This window comes from Chenopodium quinoa, unplaced genomic scaffold (assembly GCF_001683475.1).
Source record: "Chenopodium quinoa cultivar QQ74 unplaced genomic scaffold, ASM168347v1, whole genome shotgun sequence".
NCBI classification, from domain to species: Eukaryota; Viridiplantae; Streptophyta; class Magnoliopsida; order Caryophyllales; family Amaranthaceae; genus Chenopodium; species Chenopodium quinoa.
The window spans coordinates 5,530,528-5,550,272 of NW_018744626.1; the positions used below are offsets into that span (position 1 = coordinate 5,530,528).

The window sequence follows — 19,745 nt, forward strand, 5'->3', positions numbered from 1 at the left end:
TTTCTAAGAACTCCATTTGTTGCCCTTTTTTCGCTTTCAACACGTCAATTCTTCCTAAAAAGTTCTTATACTTGATATTTGCGGCATTGAATTGTTCACTTGGCACTAAGCATCATCAAACAAACAAGCATCTCCAACTAACACTTTTATTCTCATTTCCAAACACAAACGCAAACCTTATTTCATTTCTCTTCTCTAATTCTCTCCCTCTCAAGTTCATCTCATGGCAACCCATATCACAACCCCAACAAGGGCAGAGGTAGCTTCTCTCCTTCGCGCACTCCTACGCACAGCCCGGAAATTCCCTGACTACAACATTAGAGAATACACTAAGCGTCGCACCCTAGATGGTTTTCGACAGAACAGCTCTCTTTCTGACCCGGCTCATATCACCAACGCTTATGCAGATGGTGTCTCTCAGCTGGAGATTGCTCAACGCCAATCCGTTATCTACTCCTTTTTCCACCCCAAAGTTAAGTCTATCCTTGAAATGAAGCAACAGCTGAAAACAGATTATCTTCAAGCTAAGATGAATAATTATGCTTAGAATATTCAGTATAGTCTTGCTTTCCAGGTTTATCACAACTTCCTAATGTTTAGATATGAATATACAGTCTAACTGTCCAAGTTTATCAGCTTTGTCAGATTAGTATGTAAAAACTATATTCAGATTGTACTTTCGGAATAAATGTCATTGTAAAAGATCATTTGATCTATGATAATATGAAATGTTATAGAGAATCAACTAGTAATTTCTATTTACTAGTATCAATCCAAAGTTAACCAAAATTTTCATTCATCCCAAAATGAGCATCAAGCTAACCAAATGCTACTTGTAGTTACTGTAAACAAGTTACGATCCCAGGTGAATTCTTGATGAAGAGCTAAATTTGACAAAATACTCTTAACATGAATATCCGAAAAAAGTATTAAAAATGCATTATGTGACCGAAAAATTGAAAATTTATTGTTTACATAATTCGCAAGCTGATGCAACATCAAATACTGATACAGTGAATATAAACATATATCAAGGTAGTTAAAATCTCCTGTTTATCTTCCCTAGTTTCCCAAACTCTTGACTATCACTTGCCCGAGTACCCTTAAGTCCCAACCAACAATTATAGTAGTTGTAACATGTTTCTAACAATGAAGTTTAAGTAACAGTGCCATTCTTGGGATGGGATTACCATGCTCCAGATCATCATTTTCCTAGTAATCGGCGGCCACGTTGGGTCGCACCTCTAACTCTATCGTTCAAGATTTCCACATCATAATCAAGGCCATTCAATGAGGAGTTGTGCCTGAAAGGGTTACAACAAATCTGAGTTAGAAAGGTATTGACAAAACAATAGGCAGCAAAAGCAACAAATGGTGCTAAACCTATGTATTTGGTGAAGGTAGCATTAGCAAGTGTCTCAAGTTCGGAAACAGGCAAGGGTTAATAAAAATAACACTAACCGCTCAATCTCAGACCCCATGTCCTGTGCCATAACCTTCAGCTCCCCTAGAAGATCGCTTAAGTCTGACAGACCGTCATCTTGTTTCATCTTTTCCACCTGTTATAGCAAAGATAGCAGAAAAGGATTAGCACAATAAGTAATGACAGGCATACATTTTTTTCTAGTTATTACGTTATCCCAATTGGCCAATACCTATAATTAAGAATACAACAAGTTTTTTAGGAAATGAAAGATAATAGTAAGACCAATTTTATCATCTCTCCATCACTTAATTAAGTGACAGGGGCGACGACTTGTATGAGATGTGAATATTGAATCTGGTTGAATAGAGCATATACACAATAGAAACAGATACATGTTACTATAATATTACAACAAAGTGCCTTGGTGACACTAAAAAGCAGTTGATAAAGCTCCCACCAAATTCAAAGAGTAACATATTCTTACATACCTCAACTTTTTGTAATGCATTTGTGGGCTCAGGAGGTGGAGTCCGTGACTTTGAACGCCCATTAGACGCAGATGTCAATCCCAGTCTTTCCCTCTGTTCCAAGTGGCTACCCTTGCTCCAAACAGGATCATCTGTTGAGAAAGAGATATAAGAGGCAAAGCTATGTCTGCAACATCAAATATAGAGCAAGAGAAGTGGGACACAAACCTCTCAAAACAACAGGGCCTTTAACAGGAGCAGTCTTTTTTGGCTTCCAAGTCCTAGAAAATAGCCCCCCAAGACTTCCTAAAAGCTTTTCCCCCTGCAATCATTGAACAAATATTTAATCACGGGTCCTTAAACTAAAGGAAATGATATAATCCAAGATTTCAAAAAGAAGAAATAACTAGAATCCTAATACATGAATATAATAACAGAAGAAATTATGTAGGATTATAAAAGATAACCACCAATCCATAGTGAAAGATATACCTTGGGAGAAAGACAACACATTAATTTTACCCGTACATTGTTATATGATATATCTTTCAAAGAGAAGGGAAGTGGTCTAACATAATGACTAATAGTCACTAGCATGTGAAGTGTTAAGTTCATAGGCCATAGAAAAAGAAGAATTGTATTCATATTTCAATTCTTTATAACAACCCAAGCACAAAAAGTGGCATGAATTGAGCTAGTCCTGTGTCACTCTCACTCATCCATTAACTATTACACAAAACTCAAATCCATTTGACGGATGGTGAACTTTAGTCCAGTATCTCCAATAAACAGAGCAGTTCATGTCACACAACTCTTGCACACATGTTTTCTATGTGTGTGCTTGGGAAGGCAGTTGTGATCAAGTGTTTTTGCACATGTTTTCTATGTGTGTGCTTCAGCTGTGGAGGGAAGGCAGTTGTGATTAAGTGTTTTTGCACATGTTTTCTATGTGTGTGCTTCAGTATGTGGAGGGAAGGCGGTTGTGAGCAAGTGTTTGTGCATTGTGTGTGTGTGTGTGTCAGTGTGTGTAGACTGTAGAGGGTGATAAAAAGGCTATCACATATCTTTTATAAAAAGGTTAATATTCAGATAGGAAAAATCAAAAAATAAAAGGAAAACGACACAGATCAAAAGGCATATTTTTCTGATTCATCCATGACAATTCGTTCAACTTCTAATTAAGAACATATATACATTATATGTTCAATGGCCTGATGAAAAGGTAACAAAGATATTATGACGTGTGAAGCACGGTAATGAGATCCCAAGAGATACAATTTTCGGTGGTCATGCTACTTTAGATTGAGGGTGTCTTCCACACACACACACACACACACACACACAACACACACAATATCATTGATAATGAACAAAAGTAAGAACATCATACCCGACTTAAATCATAGTCAATATGTACAGCCTCGTCATGAGTTCTTCTAATTTGTTCACCTTGCTGATGGAGAGTTACTAGTGTCTTAGTAGCATCATCTCTTATACCCTCAGCAATCTTCAAACAATTGTCAACAGTCTTGGTTGTCTCCTCAGATTTGTACACGGAATAATTTTCTAGTTCTTCTACATTTTGATTGTCCACACCTCCTGAGTCATAGAAATCATTCTTGTATTTGTTCCTTTGTGCATAGGTGAAGGAGAATTTAGAGGTGGACGAACTCACTTCTTTCTCTCGATCATCAATGTCGTCATCAAAAGGGTTGGTCATTGAAGAATTTGGTAAATTCTTCGATGCTCCAGAATTTTGTTTTGTAGAGGATACTTGAGTAGGTGGCTTCTTATCAGACTCATCATCAGAATCAAAAGGGTTATAGCTTGCATCACTGGGAACTTTCCTGCCAGCAGAGCTAGGCTTAGCAAACCTATGTAATGGCGAGTTCTTAATACCATTCATTGTCAAAAATGAATAATGCCTCGAAAAACTGCTAAATGGCACAAATCTGGTAACACAACGCCTGTACAAAATTTCTGCAAATCATCCCAATACCACAATGAATCAGCACCAGAAAACTTCATATGATGGAATAACCATAAAATAAACATGGCAAATCAATCCTCAACCCGAAATACAAAACACAAACATCTTATAACGGAATCTAGTATATTAATATTCTGTATTGCAACTTCGAAAAGAAGAATCAGTAAACCCCTTCAACATGGTCAAGGCAAGATCTTAATTGGGACAGAATATAAAAACATCCAAGAAAGGTAGACATAAAAGTGATCCCTTTTAACTTTAATTTGAAAATTCTCTAGATTCCATTGACTAATATAGACCCAAGCTAACAACTTAAAACTCAAGAAAAAACACAAAAAAAAATGAAACTTACAATTCAATTAAGGGCAAAAATCAATTCATAACATCAACAATTTCGACAATTTTCATTATATACCCGGGTGTACTATACATATAACGCCGTATAGAAAAAGGATTATTGCATAACATGTCATATACTTTCAAAACATAATTAACATAAATCCAAGAAAAGTAAATTACCCACAAAATTGAGATGAGTTCAGTTCAAATTTGAATTTTAAAAAACACATCAATCCAATCACCAGCACTCACTAACAATACGATCAAACTTTCAATTAAAACTTTGAATTTGAATCCAAAATATTCAATCAATAGTAGAAAACCAAAGCAGCAAACTTCAATTACTTCCAGCATAACATCATGGTGCTTATTTACAAGTTAAGAGATCAACAACAGCAGAAAAAACCCAGAAATAAAAATGAAAAATTGCAAATACCCAGAAAAAATTAAGACATAAAAAGTAAATTACATCACTTTAATTACTCATTCAACCAACATAATCAAGAAAATATGAACTCGATCAAAAAAATAAAGTATAAAAGTACCTGAAAACTTGCAAGAAATAAAATGGGTAAGTGGAAAATTGGAGGAAAATTGATTGGGGATTATGAAAATAGAAAGAAGGGATTAAGGGAAAGCTTAATAATGAAGAAAAATTGGGAGGAAAGAGAAATTTAGTGTGTGAAAAATGCAGGAAGTAAGGAAGAAATTGCCCGTTATTTTAAGAACACGGCTTCTTTCTTCCAAACTTACTGTGGAAATTTGGGGTAGTTTGATTTTTTGATTAAATAGTTTGGTTGAACAAATCAAATATTTGAAGATTGGGGGCTTTCTTTTTTGGGCAGACTAAACTTAATCCATTTATTTTTGTTGGACATTGTCAAATTGAAGGTGTCAATTTTATTTATTTATTTTTTTTCTTTTGTTACATGTTGGATTTAATAATTTGGAAAATAAGCTAAAAGAAATGAAAAATGGATGGTGTGTGCGCTATAAAAAATTAAAAAAAAAATTGTTATGTTTTCGAATTTTTTTTTACTAGTAATATATACAATAGAAGTGTCAAAAACTAATTCAACCTTATTCAAAAGTGATCTGATCCAAATTTTGACTTTCATAGACATAATAGATTAGTATGACTCAAATTGAAATTAAACTCAACCCAGTCACTCGAATTGAAATTGAAATTAGTAAAAGATTACTTAAGACAAAAAATAGTTGATAGTTTAATAAGTGGCCTTAATAGTTAATATCAATGCATTAATCCAATTTTCCAAGCTCAATTGTACTTCATTGTGAAACACATTTGTGGTGTGAACATCAAATTGAAAAAAAAAATGAATTTAATACTATTTTAGGAAAAACTCAAAGGTGAAAAGTTAGTGAAAAATTTTCTCTCCTATATTCTATCTAGTGTATATATTTCTCGCTCGATTCTCTCCCAATCATCTTATGTCAAGATGTTATTGACAATGAGTGCGAATTGTATAATGTGAACATCCTCGTCAAGGTTTGGATGTGCATGTAATATGATGTTATGAGTTTTGACTTACTATTTAATAACATCATTAACAAGAAAAATTAATTATAAAGTGACCTCAATTATCTCCCAACTATTAACATATACTTGTATATACTAAGTAATTTTTTTTTAAAAAAAATAATAAATAAATACCTAACATCCTTAGGTATGAATGAATGAATACTTCCAAACCCAAGTTGCATGCTTTTTTTTTTGCTTTTTTTTCCCCTTTGATTTTGATCATTACCTAGTCAAGCAGAGTTATATTGACCTGATAAAGGTCAACGATGGCTAAGCTTCCATCTACTAGAATACAATGATATTTTGTATTAACAAATATCATATATGCTTACAAGTTACAAGTCACAAACTTCTTAGGCATCTTATTTATCCTTCCAGATTATCAATCTCGTTCCTTTTCAGTGAATAGAGCAAGCCATATTAATATTCTTCTGACAGTAATCCATTAGTTGTTGAGGTCGAAGGCTCGAATCATCCTGCATCTAACGAATAAAACTGCACTCATCACACTTTCCTTCTCTGCAATGAGATCTTGTTGTAATATGCAGGACATAATTCACTGCAAGCCTTGATCATATTATTCTTCAAAACGCTTAAACCAATTGGTTATGGTTTGAGCGAGAACTTTGGTATCATTCAATGAAGCAGTTTTCAGGCCTTGAGCGATAGCATCTACAGGTGTGTAGAGGTCACCCACTTGCCATTTTGGATCCTGAGAATGTCAATATCCAGATAACAAGTTTTTAGAGTCTATGCCAGCACAAAAGTGATGACATTTAAAGACTCGAGGAGCTTATTGTCAGTATCACTCAGTAGTCAGTAACTTCAGCATGTTTAGCCTTGATTTCATTTCAAGTTTAGCTTCATCAATCTTTGCCCTTCTTGACATAAAAATTTCAAAAAATATATTTTTAAAAGGGTATTATCCATGGTAACACTACAGGGCATTGGTCATTTTTCAAAATGAATATAGAATATTACCTGTATGCATGGTGTAAGGTGGTTACCACTTAGTTGGAGCTTCTGAAGTGTCCCACCAATGGAGTTGACACGGGGCTTCAGTGTCTCTTCGAGGAGATCAGTCTCGTCAATAGTATCAAAACTAAACTTCACCTGAGATTGAAAATCTTCTGGAATGTAAAATTGTAAATGACAAATTTATGTATTATACAGATGACAAGGGAACCTTAACCTACCAATAATGTGTGTGGGACGTTGTATGAACTTTTGCAACGTTCACGATTTTCTGCAGGTGTTGGCTTGAACTCTGACACTCCCTGTCTAACCTGATCAGATCATGCAAAATTACGAAGCAAAATCTTAGATCTGGAATACCAAAATTTGTAATGAAATACGAAGTAGTATTCTGATTTTCTGAAACCAATTTATATACGTGTGATACGGAATGGAACCTGCTAATGATTAATGATTTAAACAAAATGCATACTTCAATCATGATGTATACCTCATTTAGCACCGAGGGCAATTGATCAACAAATTGAGTAACTGAAGAAAATAACTCGGCATCAGTTTGAGCTACTACTGCTCCAGCTCCATCTAGTAACGCCTTCCATGCATCTCCTATATCAATATAAAGGGAACTTAAATTACAATCCTTAATAAGAAACCTCAGAATCTTGATTGACTAGTGCTAACTACTACAAAGAGACAGAATTACAGCAAAGAACAATAAGGATTACTGTATCAAGAGAAGATAGCCGTTATGGCCTGAAATACTTGTGAGAAATGTTATGAGGATGGGGCATCAAATATCTAAAACACAACTAAGCAGTAAGCACCTTAATTAGGTGGACAAAATCAGCCTCGAGACAAAGATAATCCTTGCAGTCATGAACATACTGATAATTTTTTTCAAGTGGTGCTCAATGTACTCGTACTCAACGAGGCTGATTTAAAAGACCGATAGATAGCTCAAAAGTTTCATGTAAAGGCTGATGCCATGACCGGTATAGTCCTTCAAGTCATAGACATGGTGATTATTACTGTCCGAGTGGTTATCTTAATCATTAAGGCTCTGATCCATAGACCATAAATACCATGAAAATTTCATGGCGTTAGGTGGCAGCAAAACACATGAAGTTTAATAGGTCCGAGAACAATCATATAAAAAAGAAACTTCTCTGACAAACATTTCTTAGAAAGTGCTACAGAAGCAACCCGTGCAATAAGTTTTTCAGATGTTTATCATAGCTTTAAAGGATTTCTACAATTCTTTATACAGGCCAAATCGTATTGTGTTTATGCCTATAGTTAGTATCCAACTAGTCAAATTGAGGGTTAGTAATCTGAAATGTTCTGTTCAGAATTGATTAGGCATGAGATTCCAAGACAAATTGGACAAAGATATAAATACTCTTTTGTTTTGCCAAAAGCAGGCAAACTTTATAACACGCTAAATCATAATGGTGTTCATGTAAGCTATTACATTACAGCTGATATATTGACCTAGTTCCAGTCCTGTCTCATAATTTAAACGGATTCAGATATGGAAACCCACCATGCCTTGAAAAAGGTTCCTTCACTCAAATAGTCTATACATCAAATACTATAAATAGAATTAGCTAATCTTCATCTTCATTGGGTCTATAAGCAACATATGCAGTCTAAATGTGGATACAGGACACCAGTAACATACAGACAGTAGTAGTAAACAAAATTTACAGATTATTTAGCTAAGTGGGAATCCCTATATACCGTGATATTTAAATATTGTTAATTTATTAAGAAGTACAGTTCATAAGGTGCAAATGCAAGATCAAATCCTAGTTTGTGTCATAGATTATCACAAATTCAAAGCCTAGAGAGTAGGAGGATAGCTAACACTTACAGAATACAAAAGTTGAACTAGCATGTTTCCAAATCTACAAAAATATTGCAAATGAAGTTCAGATGCAATTATTAATACTACCTGATACACTAGTAGCCATTGAATACATTGGACTTGTTTCCACCATTGGCATGACCTGACTCATCAAAGGGCCCAACTGCGAAATAATTACCACAATTACCATCAAGAGAGCATATTAATTACCGAGGTGGAAAGCTCATGTTATTACCCACTATGCCATGCATGCAACACTACACCAGATTGTGAGTCATACATACAAGGACAATCAGGTACAGTTCCATGAAAGTCTACAAATAATGCAGAAATCTGCATGTCCACAAAATATAACATCTGAGATCAAATTGAGCGAACTTTTAGACATGAGCTTGATATTGGTCATCAACAATCACTAAATTCCAAAACATTTGTAATATTTCCTTGACATGGAAGGCCAAAAGCTAATTCATCATTTCAAATGCTACTGCATTTTCAGAAGTCACAAACAATAACTCACAAAGATTCCAAGTCATAATAACCATCATTGGAATAATATGATAATGACAAGAAAAACAAAATGAAAGGGGAAATGCTTGTAGGCCTTCAACACATTAAACAATAGTAATTGAGTGTCCAAAAGGCTTAACATCCATGGTTTTGCACTATCACAGAATCCCATTTGGCTTTTAGATCTGCAATTTAGTGATGTGACCAGTAGCATCAGCTCACTGAGCATCAACCAAATGACCCTGGCAGCAACTTTTATCACGTGTAAAGAAGCTTAATCCCTAATCTAAAGACCTAGAGTCCAGTTACACATATTGAAAGCATTCACGCACAAGAGTTTGCATAGCAAATTTATGACTTGGTTATTATTAGCATAGATTTTATTGTGGGGAAACCAGAGAGCTTTACGCAAGTATATGATGCTCCTAAGAGCAGCTGATACTCTGGCTAAACAAAAGCAAATGGAAACTAAGAATATTCAGCTGTATTATAAATTTTAAATGATACTGATGAGATACAAAGTACAGAATACGAATAAGCAAAACTATTACCTGTTCAAAGTATGGCACTGCCTCTGTTGCTGACCGGTTGTTGAACGAAACAATGGCATTAGCCTTCCACAAGAGATACATTCTTCGTCACATTGTGCAAAATGCTGAAGTTAATACAGATTATAATTTACAATTTTCTTTTCCCTACATGCTACAAGTTCATGAAATCAAAATTCCTGCTTAAATATGCCAATTTACTGCAGAAAATAAGAAGGTAAGAAAGGAAGTAACCTTTGGTAGTTTGTCAAAAAAGTAGCTTCCTGTCAGAACTTGGAGAAGTGCTCCATTACTGCAGGGAATTTAAAGAAAATGAGTGATCAGTGGAGAAGAATATGATTTTTTTACCCGCAGCAAGTCAAGCAGCCACCAATTTAACTATGGTCAATAATCTCTGGAAATGTAGTGAGAATGATATAGCATTAGTATCCAACAAGTGTCTCATTCAACCTAATTTTCTGGCACAGGCATCACTTGGTTAACTGGCAAAGTCAGTCTCCAATAAGTTGACACAAGTATACTGATTAAAGATATCAACGCATAGCATTCAACTCTAACGGTATAAAGTCATATGTTCCTCAGATTGAAGGCCAAAACACTCGATCAGTCAGAGAAACATGACATAATCCTTTATCTACGGACAGTTACAGAACAATAAACCAATGGATGAGTGTGGACATAATGATACAAAAATACACCACATTCACCGCTGTCCGGGAAACCATATATCCATGTTTGGTAACAAGCTGAAACTAGATTAAGTTGCTAAAAATCTTGATGAGATCACAACTTCCAAAATCACAAAAGAAAGAAAGGATTGTTACTTAACCAAGGACTAGTGGCATGTCCCTATCATCCTATTCCAGAAGTAGTAACTTTATAAATGACAATCAATGAGCAAAGCATGAGCATAAGGCTTAAGAACTGTAAACACTAAAACCAACCTGTGGCCGACAGAGAAAACAGGAAGGCCAACAAGCTGGGAAGCTTCGAGTCTGGCTTCAGACAATCCAGAAGTGAGAAGGATATCCAAGCAGGCATTAAACCTTTCATAAACCTGCTTAGCTGCAACTTCATGATTGAATGTCACACTATAAGGAACAAGCACAACAAGATACCCTTCCTTCGCCAATAACTCAATTAGATAGCTGAAACAAAAACAAAAATCACAAAGAACAGTAACACTCAGTATCCAAGCTTTCTCTCTTAGCAACAAAAAACAATAAATTCACCAAATTAAATCCGAAGATCAAAGTCCCAAATGCCTGTTACACACATGTATAAAACAAATAACTTCTTATATAGCAACTAAACAGCTGAAATAAAACACACACACAACAAGGTGAGCAATCATATACAATTATACACTAAGGAGCGAATGTCAACTAGTTTAGTTCGTTAAAGTCCCGAGGACAAAACACGAATTTCAAATCAAATCCCATCTACATCACTGCCTTAGGGGGCTCCCTACTTGAAAGCTAAAAACTTTATTTTTAAGTAGTAAATTACTGATCTACTAAAACTCCTTAAACAACCTAAATCACATGCCCAAATGCTAGTTTGTTTCCAATTAACTAGGATTTGATGATGAAAATTCCAAAAATAAAATACACAGCAATACAATCAAACCTGTAAGTGACATGAGAAACCTTCCCAATAAAAGCTCCACCAAGAAACTTGATAATTGCACGAGGCTTTTTGTAATTTGGGGGAGGAATTACCAAGCAAGTATCAACCATAATATTCCCATTTTTCTTATCAAAATTACCAAATGACGAAGATGAAGATGATGATGAAGAATAAGAAGAAGAGTAAGAGTATGTTCTGAAGCTGATTTTCCTTCTTTCACTCTTCAAAAACCCACCACCAGAAACCAACTTAGGTGCAGAAAATTTGTGGGGTGGATTATAAATTGGGTTTAATTTCCAAGAAAAGGGGGTTGATAATTTTTCTGGGGTTGTAAAAATTGGGGATAAGGTTGATTTTAAGGGAGAGACTAATTGTGTTGCCATTGATGGGATTTGTGTTCAACTCCAATTAGAAAGAGTTTTTTGAAAATCTGTGATGTTAATCAAGTTATACTACTGGTAGTAGACTAGTAGTGTATTAGTTAGTTATCTGGGTACAAGTGATAACAGTAAATTGTTGTAAATAAGACACGATGAGCTCCTCAAAACCAATCGTATGGTATGGTGAGTTGGTGACAATGGAAGTATAATTGGGTGAATTTGACAAGAGTACTTTATATAAAATTCTCGTTTGGTGATTTAGTTGCATCGATTTGCAAATTACAAATTCCTAAACAATTTTTGGAAATGAGAGAGATAAGAAAAAAAAAAAAGGTCATGATAGAAGAGAGGTGGAGAGATCGAGTATAAAGAAAAGTGATGCAAACCATATGTTAAAATAGATTAAAGAAGTATATACGATTTCAATAAAATTAAATAATTAATAATTTAATACTTGTATTAAGTTAAGGTGCAAGGCAAATTTTTGAGTGTTTAGATGAGACTATTTGCAAGAGAAATTTTGCCAATAAATTGTACTAATATTTTATCATAACAACTTTATGTTCCAAATTTTGCCCACTCTATTCTACAAACATAAACCCATATTCATCTGTTAAATTTCAAAGCTTCGCCCAGCTCCAACAGATCAAAATACAGTAGATGAGAAGGTTCAAATAAAAAAAAAAAAAATCGAGAGCAGCTTAAACTATCTCAGTGAAGTATCATTTTGTGTGCGGACCAAACACAATGCTTCATCTCAATCAAATGATACTTTCACATTCTATATCTGTACAAATATATTAGTTCAGTCTTTACACAATGACTGGTAATGTTACAAAACACAACAGTACTGAACTCATTAAAACTATTATGCCTCACATAATCTTTGAACAGAACCAACAGATTTTCTTTGCTCCATCTGAAGCTGTACTTCTAACTCAGATATTCTTTGTAAAGAGGCTTGTTCAATGCAAGAACGTCGTTTGCGCTCTTCTTCCAGTAACTCTGTCATTTGGTATCTCAATTCCGCCATTTCTTGAGCGAGGTCCTCTGCCTCTTCTTTCGCTTTTAATTTCTCTTTCTTCAGTTCTTCCTTAACCTGCTTAACTTGTTCTTTATACTTATGAAGTTCATGGGACATTTTCTCTCCACTATCACTACCTTTAAGATCTTTAACTGATGTACCTATCTTGAGGAGTTTTGAGAGCAGTGGTCTTAGGATAGTGCCACATGAGCTAACTTCTCCTGCAGCAACATTGGACAATCCACAAGAATTTGAACCTTTACTACAATCCATCCATCCTTTGAAGTGCTCTTCAACTCTCTGGCAAAATAATCTTGCTTCCTTTTCGCGTGCATTAAGCACGTCCTTCATTCGTTTGTTTTCATTTTCCAAATTTTTAATATTTTTTTGTGCTTCTTCAAACTGGATCTGAAATTCATGAAGTGACATGGTCAATCCAGCAATTTCTTGACAGTACTCCTCGGATTTCTCAGGCTCAAAGCAGCTCTGCTCCAAGGACATCATTTCTAGCCTCAAGCTCTCTATTTCACATTGGTACTCCAATGCAGCAGAGGCAATAGACTCTTCTAGTTTTTCTATATGCAATCTTGACTGCTGTAGTTGTGTCTCTTTAGTCCCTAGTTCCTGAATATAAAAATTACACTCCGAGTCCGATTTTTCTAATTCTTCTCTTAGAGTGACAACTTCCTCCTGCAGAAGTTCAAAGTCCACCATTTTCATCTCAACGCTCCCAACACACTCTTCGAGATACTTCACATCAGCATTTTTTGCATTTAATTGATCCTGCAAATAGTCTGGAGTTGACACAATAATGCACTAAATGACTAATGATACTATGAACAATCAGCATAGCAAAGTATCCATTTATAAGCACCCACTAAGCAATTATGAAACTGAAGAAAGAAAACTAGGCACCGTTCTCACAGCATTTATGCATTGCTTTTCTTTTTTTTTTTTTTTTTTTTTTGGCAGACAGGTTCTTGGCATTGCTGGGGGCAGTTTTTCACCAGTGCATTTAACGAGGTCCTTAATAGAGCCACTAGTAGCATATGCTAGTAAAGTAAATGAGAACAGATTTGAAAAATTAGGATTCGAAGTTCAGCGGCATCTTATAATATTTATCAAATCTAAAGCTGAGCCAAGATAAACAGCAGCAGGAGGGGGTAAAAGACTAAAAACCAGCCAAGTCTACTCTAAAGTTTCCACTCTAAAGAAAACCCCAACCACACAAGCCAAAATATAAAGAAGAAACCTCAATCCCCCAAAGCAAAGACGGAAACAGTGAATTTTAGCATGCAAATTAAATGAAAGATACAAAATATAATTATATTACCTATTTCCTGATGGCAGTTATTCAGCTCTTTTTCTAACTCTTGAATTTTCCTCTTATCATCCAAGCGGGCCTCATTCAATTTCCATACATGCAGCTCCAGTCTCTGCAATGCATGAAACCTAGTAAGAAGATCACCGAGCATAATAGTAACATGCAGAGTCTGCACTAGATCTGACTTCTAATGTCCTTTGGACAGCCGAAAACAGAGTTCTTAATGTAGAAATTGCAGAAAAGAACATAGCAACTGACTATTTACCCTTCCTGAAATTAAGTGTGGCCAAAATAAAGTCATACATCATTGAATCTAAAGTGTACTTTTAGTTTGGAAATTCCAGAACTATGCATCATTTGTTATTGTTGTCCAGGTTGAACCATCAACAGGTTTGTATCTCTATTTAGTACAGCTTAGAAGGCATATTAGAAACTGAATATTGATGCCAAAATGATAATAGATCAGTTCAGTAATGAAAAGAATCAAATACAACATTTATAACTATCATCTTGGATTCCCAGATAGATTACAATTGAGTATGTCAACGAATTATTATATAACCTCCACATCACTCGTATATTCTTTTTAGGTTGTAGGTGTAGGGGGGAGGTTGGAGAATGAAGATTACTGATGTCTAGCTAAGCAAATGGTGAAAATAAACAATAACAGCTGTATAACAGTAAATAAATAGACCAAATGATAATTACAATATTACTTTGATCAAGTCGAAGCTTTGGGATTGTGTTTCTTTAAGCAAGTCCTTCTCTCTTCTTAACTGCAATAAAAAATGAGAAACTAAGTAAAAAATCTGCAAATAATTCCTTTCGTGCAAAAGTAAATTCATTAAAGCAAAGTACTTCGTAAATGAATCAGTGACATTACAAATGCAGAGCAATATCATGTCTTCAAGGATCAGACAAATACTGACATACTAATTAAGCGAATTAACAGGTGCCAGCAATGCCGATACCCCCAAATGTTCTCATGGAAAATATATTGAGTATTTCATGACCAGAGTGCACTTATCATTATTGGAGTTGCATCAAGCTCAACAGAAGAAAGCTTTATTGTCGGAAATGAGTAACCAGACTGTCTACTGTGGTGCTTCAAAAATGACATTCACAAGTACAAATGCATCTCATATAATTACACTTAAAAGGAAGGGGTTGTACTGGCTCACCTCTAATTCCTTCCAGTCAGAAGGAATAGCTCTGACTACTTCACACTTTCAATATAAAGTAATAGTGCAAAAAGGATGGCCTATAAGGGGATAGGTAAAAAGCTGAAGGTATTTGTGTGTAACAGTTAATAAGTCTGGGATGTGAAATATATGAAAACAAAGGTTGAATTTGAATTATCAATTATGAAACAAGATAAAATATTTTTGCTACTCTATTGTTAATTAAACATACCCCCTTGTGAACTTTCAATAGAAATTAACAGATGATAATGAACATTTTCCCTTTTTTCAGTTAATTTTTTTATCAGCGGGTGGGGGTGTTATTAAATCCTCTCCATCAATCACAATAAAATTTCTATTGAGGTATTGGTCCATTTAAATTCTTTTTCCCTGTCCAAATTGAAGAGTATAATTTGTTTTATTCATTGTACAGCTTAAATAAATAAATTAGGGTTGTTTCAATAAACCAGCTTGAAGAATGGCGAAATCAACGCTATCTAGCTATTCAATTCACCAAAGACAAAGGAAAATATCTGCTGTGCCTCATGACTTATGCAACAATTTTGTAAATTATGTCATGCAAAAACAACCCAGACGAACAAAATTCTGAAACATACCTCTCTACATCTTGCTTCAATCTGTAATAGCTCCTCTATGTCAAAAATGGAGTCATCGGTAGTATCACTCCTGGAGCTAGTGGACATCTAGAAAATAAACACCACAAACAGTAAATATTTGTCTGGTTCAGCAACTTTAAAAATCACAAAATATATTTTATAAAGTTCCCATCAGTTGCCCACAAATTCATAAAGATACATCTACATCTTAGTTTTAAAAGGTGCAAGGCGCACCAAGGCACAAATGGTGCTAGCAGCCTAGGCGCAAGGCAAAGGTGCGCGCTTTTTGTATCCAAAGCGCATGTATTTACATATTTATTACAATTATTTTTTACTTTGATTGTACTTAATACCAATTAAAAAGATTCGTAATAAATTAAATAATGATATATGTAAAGCTAAGGTAGTCTAAATTTGAAAAAATGTCCATCATTCTTCAATTTATAACTTAAATCTTAGTTATTTTCCGTGAGGCGCAAAGGCGCTTTGAGGCACACGAGGCACGCGCTCCTTCCATAGGTGACTGAGCCTTGCCTAGCTAAAGCCTATGTCCCTGAGCCTGGGAGCGAGGCGCGCTTTTTAAAACCAAGATCTACATGAGTTATGCCATTTGATGTATGGAAATAAGTCAATTATACCAACCTCTAAGAACTTAGTCTAATCATCTTATATATCAGCACGGACATGTTAGTATAAGAGACTAACTAGTTACTCTCCAGTGGTCTCCAATCTCTTAATTAATAATAACAACTAAAGATTTCTTTTTTTAACAAGATTTTATGATATCCTGAAAAGTACGCAGAGATTCTTATACATATGGGTATCTTGACTTCAAGATTTTAGTTGAATAAAAAAAGTAGTTCAATGAGTCAACGATCATGCTACATTTGTTTACATAGGTGACACATTCCTTAAGGTTTATGACCATACGTAAGACAGCTCAGCCACCACACTGCAACTCAATATGCATCATGGCATCGGAAGGCTTGGGATGCCGAACACAAAGGCTAATGCTTGACAAATTTTCAGAAATGATGTTTCCAGAAGACTCAAAGTAACATTTTATAAATAAACTAATGCTTTTTGTAAAATGAAATAAAATAAAACCTTCAAAGTACTTTCAACAAACTTGATTACATGAAGTCAAAAATTTCATCAATTTAGAAAACTCAATAACTAAATGATTAGTAGAAGACAGGATAAGGAATTTGGATATGGACCAATAAATTCTGTAAGAATTTTAGCTGTAGAATAAGCCACAAGAAAAGTTCTTAGATTAAACTCAATCAGCAAGAGTGCAAGACGATTCATAGAGGCACAATTCAAAAAAAATTATCAAATTTGTGATGTAAACATTTGACTCTCTAGCAAGAGTGTTGAATCATAAAGACAGAATGACCCTCCAAAGACCTCTATCTTAACAGATTTGAATCCGTGCATTATGTAGAGAGTTATGAGGTGGAGAATAAGGAAAATCACTATTTACTCCCTACAAAACCTACTTATATGCCATTTCATCCTCAAGAGTCAAAACTTGATCAAGGGAAGTAGAGAAGATGCCCAAGGAATGAATTTAAATTAACTTGTAAGGGACACTCACAAATCACCACAGCTAAATCATTGAAGAATCAGCTCCTATCGCTGAACTCTTGATCACTCTAGATAAGGTTCCATGGGTAACAGCTAACAGTCAATTCATTTCCTACCTAGGAAAAGTTAATGGTTATTAAGCTCATAAAGAATTAGCTCAAGTTCCCCAAATACTTGGGCCTAAAATGTCCAAACATGGAACAACATTACCTACTTCTTCACCTAACACTCACATTATTCTCTCCAAATTTTGATTAATAAACAAAAACATGCCCGTTCTTTCTGTATTATTGTTGCATTGTCATAAACCACAAAACTAAGGATAATCATGATTGATAAACAAAAGCAAGCCCCTTCTTGCTACTTTCTTGATAATTGATGCATTGTCCTAACCCTCATGATTAAGGATAATACACGATTTCACTAAAAACCCTCTATAAACCGATTCATTCCCATTACTTTCCATAGTCCCTAATTCCCTATCACTCAATTTAACTAAGGGGCATCTCGGGTCATCCAAATATAAAACTACCACTACTATTTTAAGATACATGGAAACTTTCTCAGAGCATCAAATAATAGAATACTACAAAAAAGAATACGTAGTATACTAGCATCATTATCAGAGACAAAGCTAATTACAAATAGAGTAGAAGAGCAAAGTGCTGCACATTGCTCGTTCACATGGTACGCCTTGAATACCTTCAATTGGCACATAAATAATCAGATACATACACCTCCTGCAGAGAATGTACATTGAATTCACCAACATAGGACCCACCGGCCGCCGCCGGCAACACCCAAATGGAGGGGTAGTGATGAAGAACCTTATTTATTTCACTACATACAAAAACCATTGTTCTACAATCGATTTATCCCAAAAACAAGCTAATCCTAGCAGCATCCACTTAAAGTATACTCTAAATTAATATCAAGAAAAAAATTGCATAAAAAATTAATTATGGTCTTATTATCTGAGTATACTTGAAAAACATGATTATGCCATCCAATACATAAAAATGAACATAAACCCAGCAATCATACAACTGATGCAAAAAAAATCCAAAAGACAAAACCCAAAATTCAGAAATAAATTGAAACTATTCCTAACTTTTTTGCATTACATATTCAAGAAATTAAATGGGTATAACAAATAATTCGAAATTACCTTAAAAAGAAGATGATTTCCCCAGCTTAGAAGAGGGAATAACTGCGAATACCCAGAAATGAAAAAGGTTCAAGATTGAATTTTTGAGAAAATTGAAGTGTATAATTTGTATAATTGTACAGCTTATACAACTAATTCAGGGTGGTTTCAATAAACAAGCTTGAAGAATGACGAATGAATGATTCGAATGTGAGGAGAGAGAAAGTTGTAAAACGAGATTCCAAAGAATTTGAAATGCGCAATCGAGAAGAAACAGTAGTCAAAGGTTGAAGGGGAAATAATCATGCTTAATAAAGTATTTTTTAAAGGGAGAAATAATCACTTATCATATTTGATTTGATACATAAAATATGTGTACCAAAAATCTCACCAAAATAAAACAAACAAATGAATGTGGATTTCAAACCACTACCACAAAGATTACTACACCCTTGATCGTGAAATATCGATTCTTGTTGAACACTGTGAATTGGGTGAAAGTAGGATATTCCAAATTCGGGGGTATAGTTGTGTCGTGTAACTAATTTACAAAAGTTTTGTCACCCGTGATTTAATTACGTGTTTTTAAATAAAAAGTTCTAGACATGTAATTTAAGGTAATGCTTTAATTTACATTTTCATTGTTGTGAATGAATCTGAATAATATGAATTGATGATCGATATTGATGCTTCATATGGAATGATAGGTATCTTAAAACTTGAACAATGTTTTTAATTGATTCCATGTACAGTATGTTAATATCAAACATGCTAAAAAAAGGTCAAGGATACCAATTGGCTGTTGGTGTAGTAGTGATAGAGACTACACTTGGTAGGCATGACTCGTGTTTGATCCCCAAATCCGGATTAGCCCAAAAGGTGAACCGGGTGGAATGCCAAAAATAATAAAAATTAAAAAAAAAAGTCAAGGATTCTATGTCAAATTGGTCAAGTAGAATGGGATAGCTAGGAAAAAATTGATCAAAAAAAACAAATAAAGCTAGGAAAAAGATGGTTACAAAGGTGATCAAGTTCCTAAGTTATTCTTTTTTTAGTAGAGTTTTATATAATAGCATACTCAAATTTTAAAAATTAAAAATGTATAATCAAGATGAAATTTGATTAGATAACCAAAACTTTTATGCAATACTTTGAGCAATTTATATCTTTAATTATGTACATTCTTTT

At 34.5% G+C, this 19,745-nt stretch overlaps 3 protein-coding genes across 4 annotated transcripts; all 3 read right to left on the minus strand.

Annotated features, from left to right (window-relative positions):
• Nucleotides 1-910: 910 nt before the first annotated feature.
• Nucleotides 911-5,062, minus strand: LOC110700669 (SNAP25 homologous protein SNAP33-like). The gene is made up of 6 exons (XM_021878247.1): nt 4,768-5,062; nt 3,284-3,873; nt 2,122-2,215; nt 1,915-2,045; nt 1,462-1,559; nt 911-1,304 (listed from the first exon to the last, which is right to left on the minus strand). The coding sequence occupies exons 2-6, from the start codon at nt 3,797-3,799 to the stop codon at nt 1,205-1,207; spliced, it is 939 nt and encodes a 312-aa protein (XP_021733939.1). The 5' UTR covers nt 3,800-3,873; nt 4,768-5,062; the 3' UTR covers nt 911-1,204.
• An 804-nt stretch (nt 5,063-5,866) lies between these two features.
• LOC110700667 lies at nt 5,867-11,949 on the minus strand. 2 transcript variants are annotated; one of them, XM_021878244.1, is made up of 9 exons: nt 11,295-11,941; nt 10,610-10,813; nt 9,900-9,957; nt 9,669-9,731; nt 8,695-8,770; nt 7,231-7,346; nt 6,962-7,051; nt 6,747-6,878; nt 5,867-6,477 (listed from the first exon to the last, which is right to left on the minus strand). In XM_021878244.1, the coding sequence occupies exons 1-9, from the start codon at nt 11,675-11,677 to the stop codon at nt 6,343-6,345; spliced, it is 1,257 nt and encodes a 418-aa protein (XP_021733936.1). In that variant the 5' UTR covers nt 11,678-11,941; the 3' UTR covers nt 5,867-6,342. The 2 variants fall into 2 exon arrangements, with proteins under 2 accessions (XP_021733936.1, XP_021733937.1); XM_021878245.1 differs by lacking the exon at nt 5,867-6,477 and adding an exon at nt 6,484-6,643 and having other exon boundaries at nt 11,295-11,949.
• A 282-nt stretch (nt 11,950-12,231) lies between these two features.
• LOC110700668 (myosin-1-like) lies at nt 12,232-18,899 on the minus strand. Its single transcript, XM_021878246.1, has 5 exons — nt 18,579-18,899; nt 15,821-15,907; nt 14,739-14,798; nt 14,032-14,134; nt 12,232-13,492 (listed from the first exon to the last, which is right to left on the minus strand). Exons 2-5 carry the CDS (start codon nt 15,905-15,907, stop codon nt 12,543-12,545), a joined length of 1,200 nt encoding a protein of 399 aa, XP_021733938.1. The 5' UTR covers nt 18,579-18,899; the 3' UTR covers nt 12,232-12,542.
• Between the last annotated feature and the right edge of the window lie 846 nt (nt 18,900-19,745).

Coding starts and splice junctions, on each gene's coding strand:
- LOC110700669 (XM_021878247.1), bottom strand. CDS start 3,799: ATGAATGGTATTAAGAACTCGCCATTACATAGGTTTGCTAAGCCTAGC. Junction 2,216..3,283: donor TTGACTATGATTTAAGTCGG/GTATGATGTTCT, acceptor CAATGATTGCAG/GGGGAAAAGCTTTTAGGAAG. Junction 2,046..2,121: donor AGGCCCTGTTGTTTTGAGAG/GTTTGTGTCCCA, acceptor CTTTCTCAACAG/ATGATCCTGTTTGGAGCAAG.
- LOC110700667 (XM_021878244.1), bottom strand. CDS start 11,677: ATGGCAACACAATTAGTCTCTCCCTTAAAATCAACCTTATCCCCAATT. Junction 10,814..11,294: donor GTTTCTCATGTCACTTACAG/GTTTGATTGTAT, acceptor TTTTTGTTTCAG/CTATCTAATTGAGTTATTGG. Junction 7,052..7,230: donor TGCCCTCGGTGCTAAATGAG/GTATACATCATG, acceptor TGATCTGATCAG/GTTAGACAGGGAGTGTCAGA.
- LOC110700668 (XM_021878246.1), bottom strand. CDS start 15,907: ATGTCCACTAGCTCCAGGAGTGATACTACCGATGACTCCATTTTTGAC. Junction 14,799..15,820: donor TTGAAGCAAGATGTAGAGAG/GTATGTTTCAGA, acceptor TTTTTATTGCAG/TTAAGAAGAGAGAAGGACTT. Junction 13,493..14,031: donor TAACTGCCATCAGGAAATAG/GTAATATAATTA, acceptor TGTCAACTCCAG/ACTATTTGCAGGATCAATTA.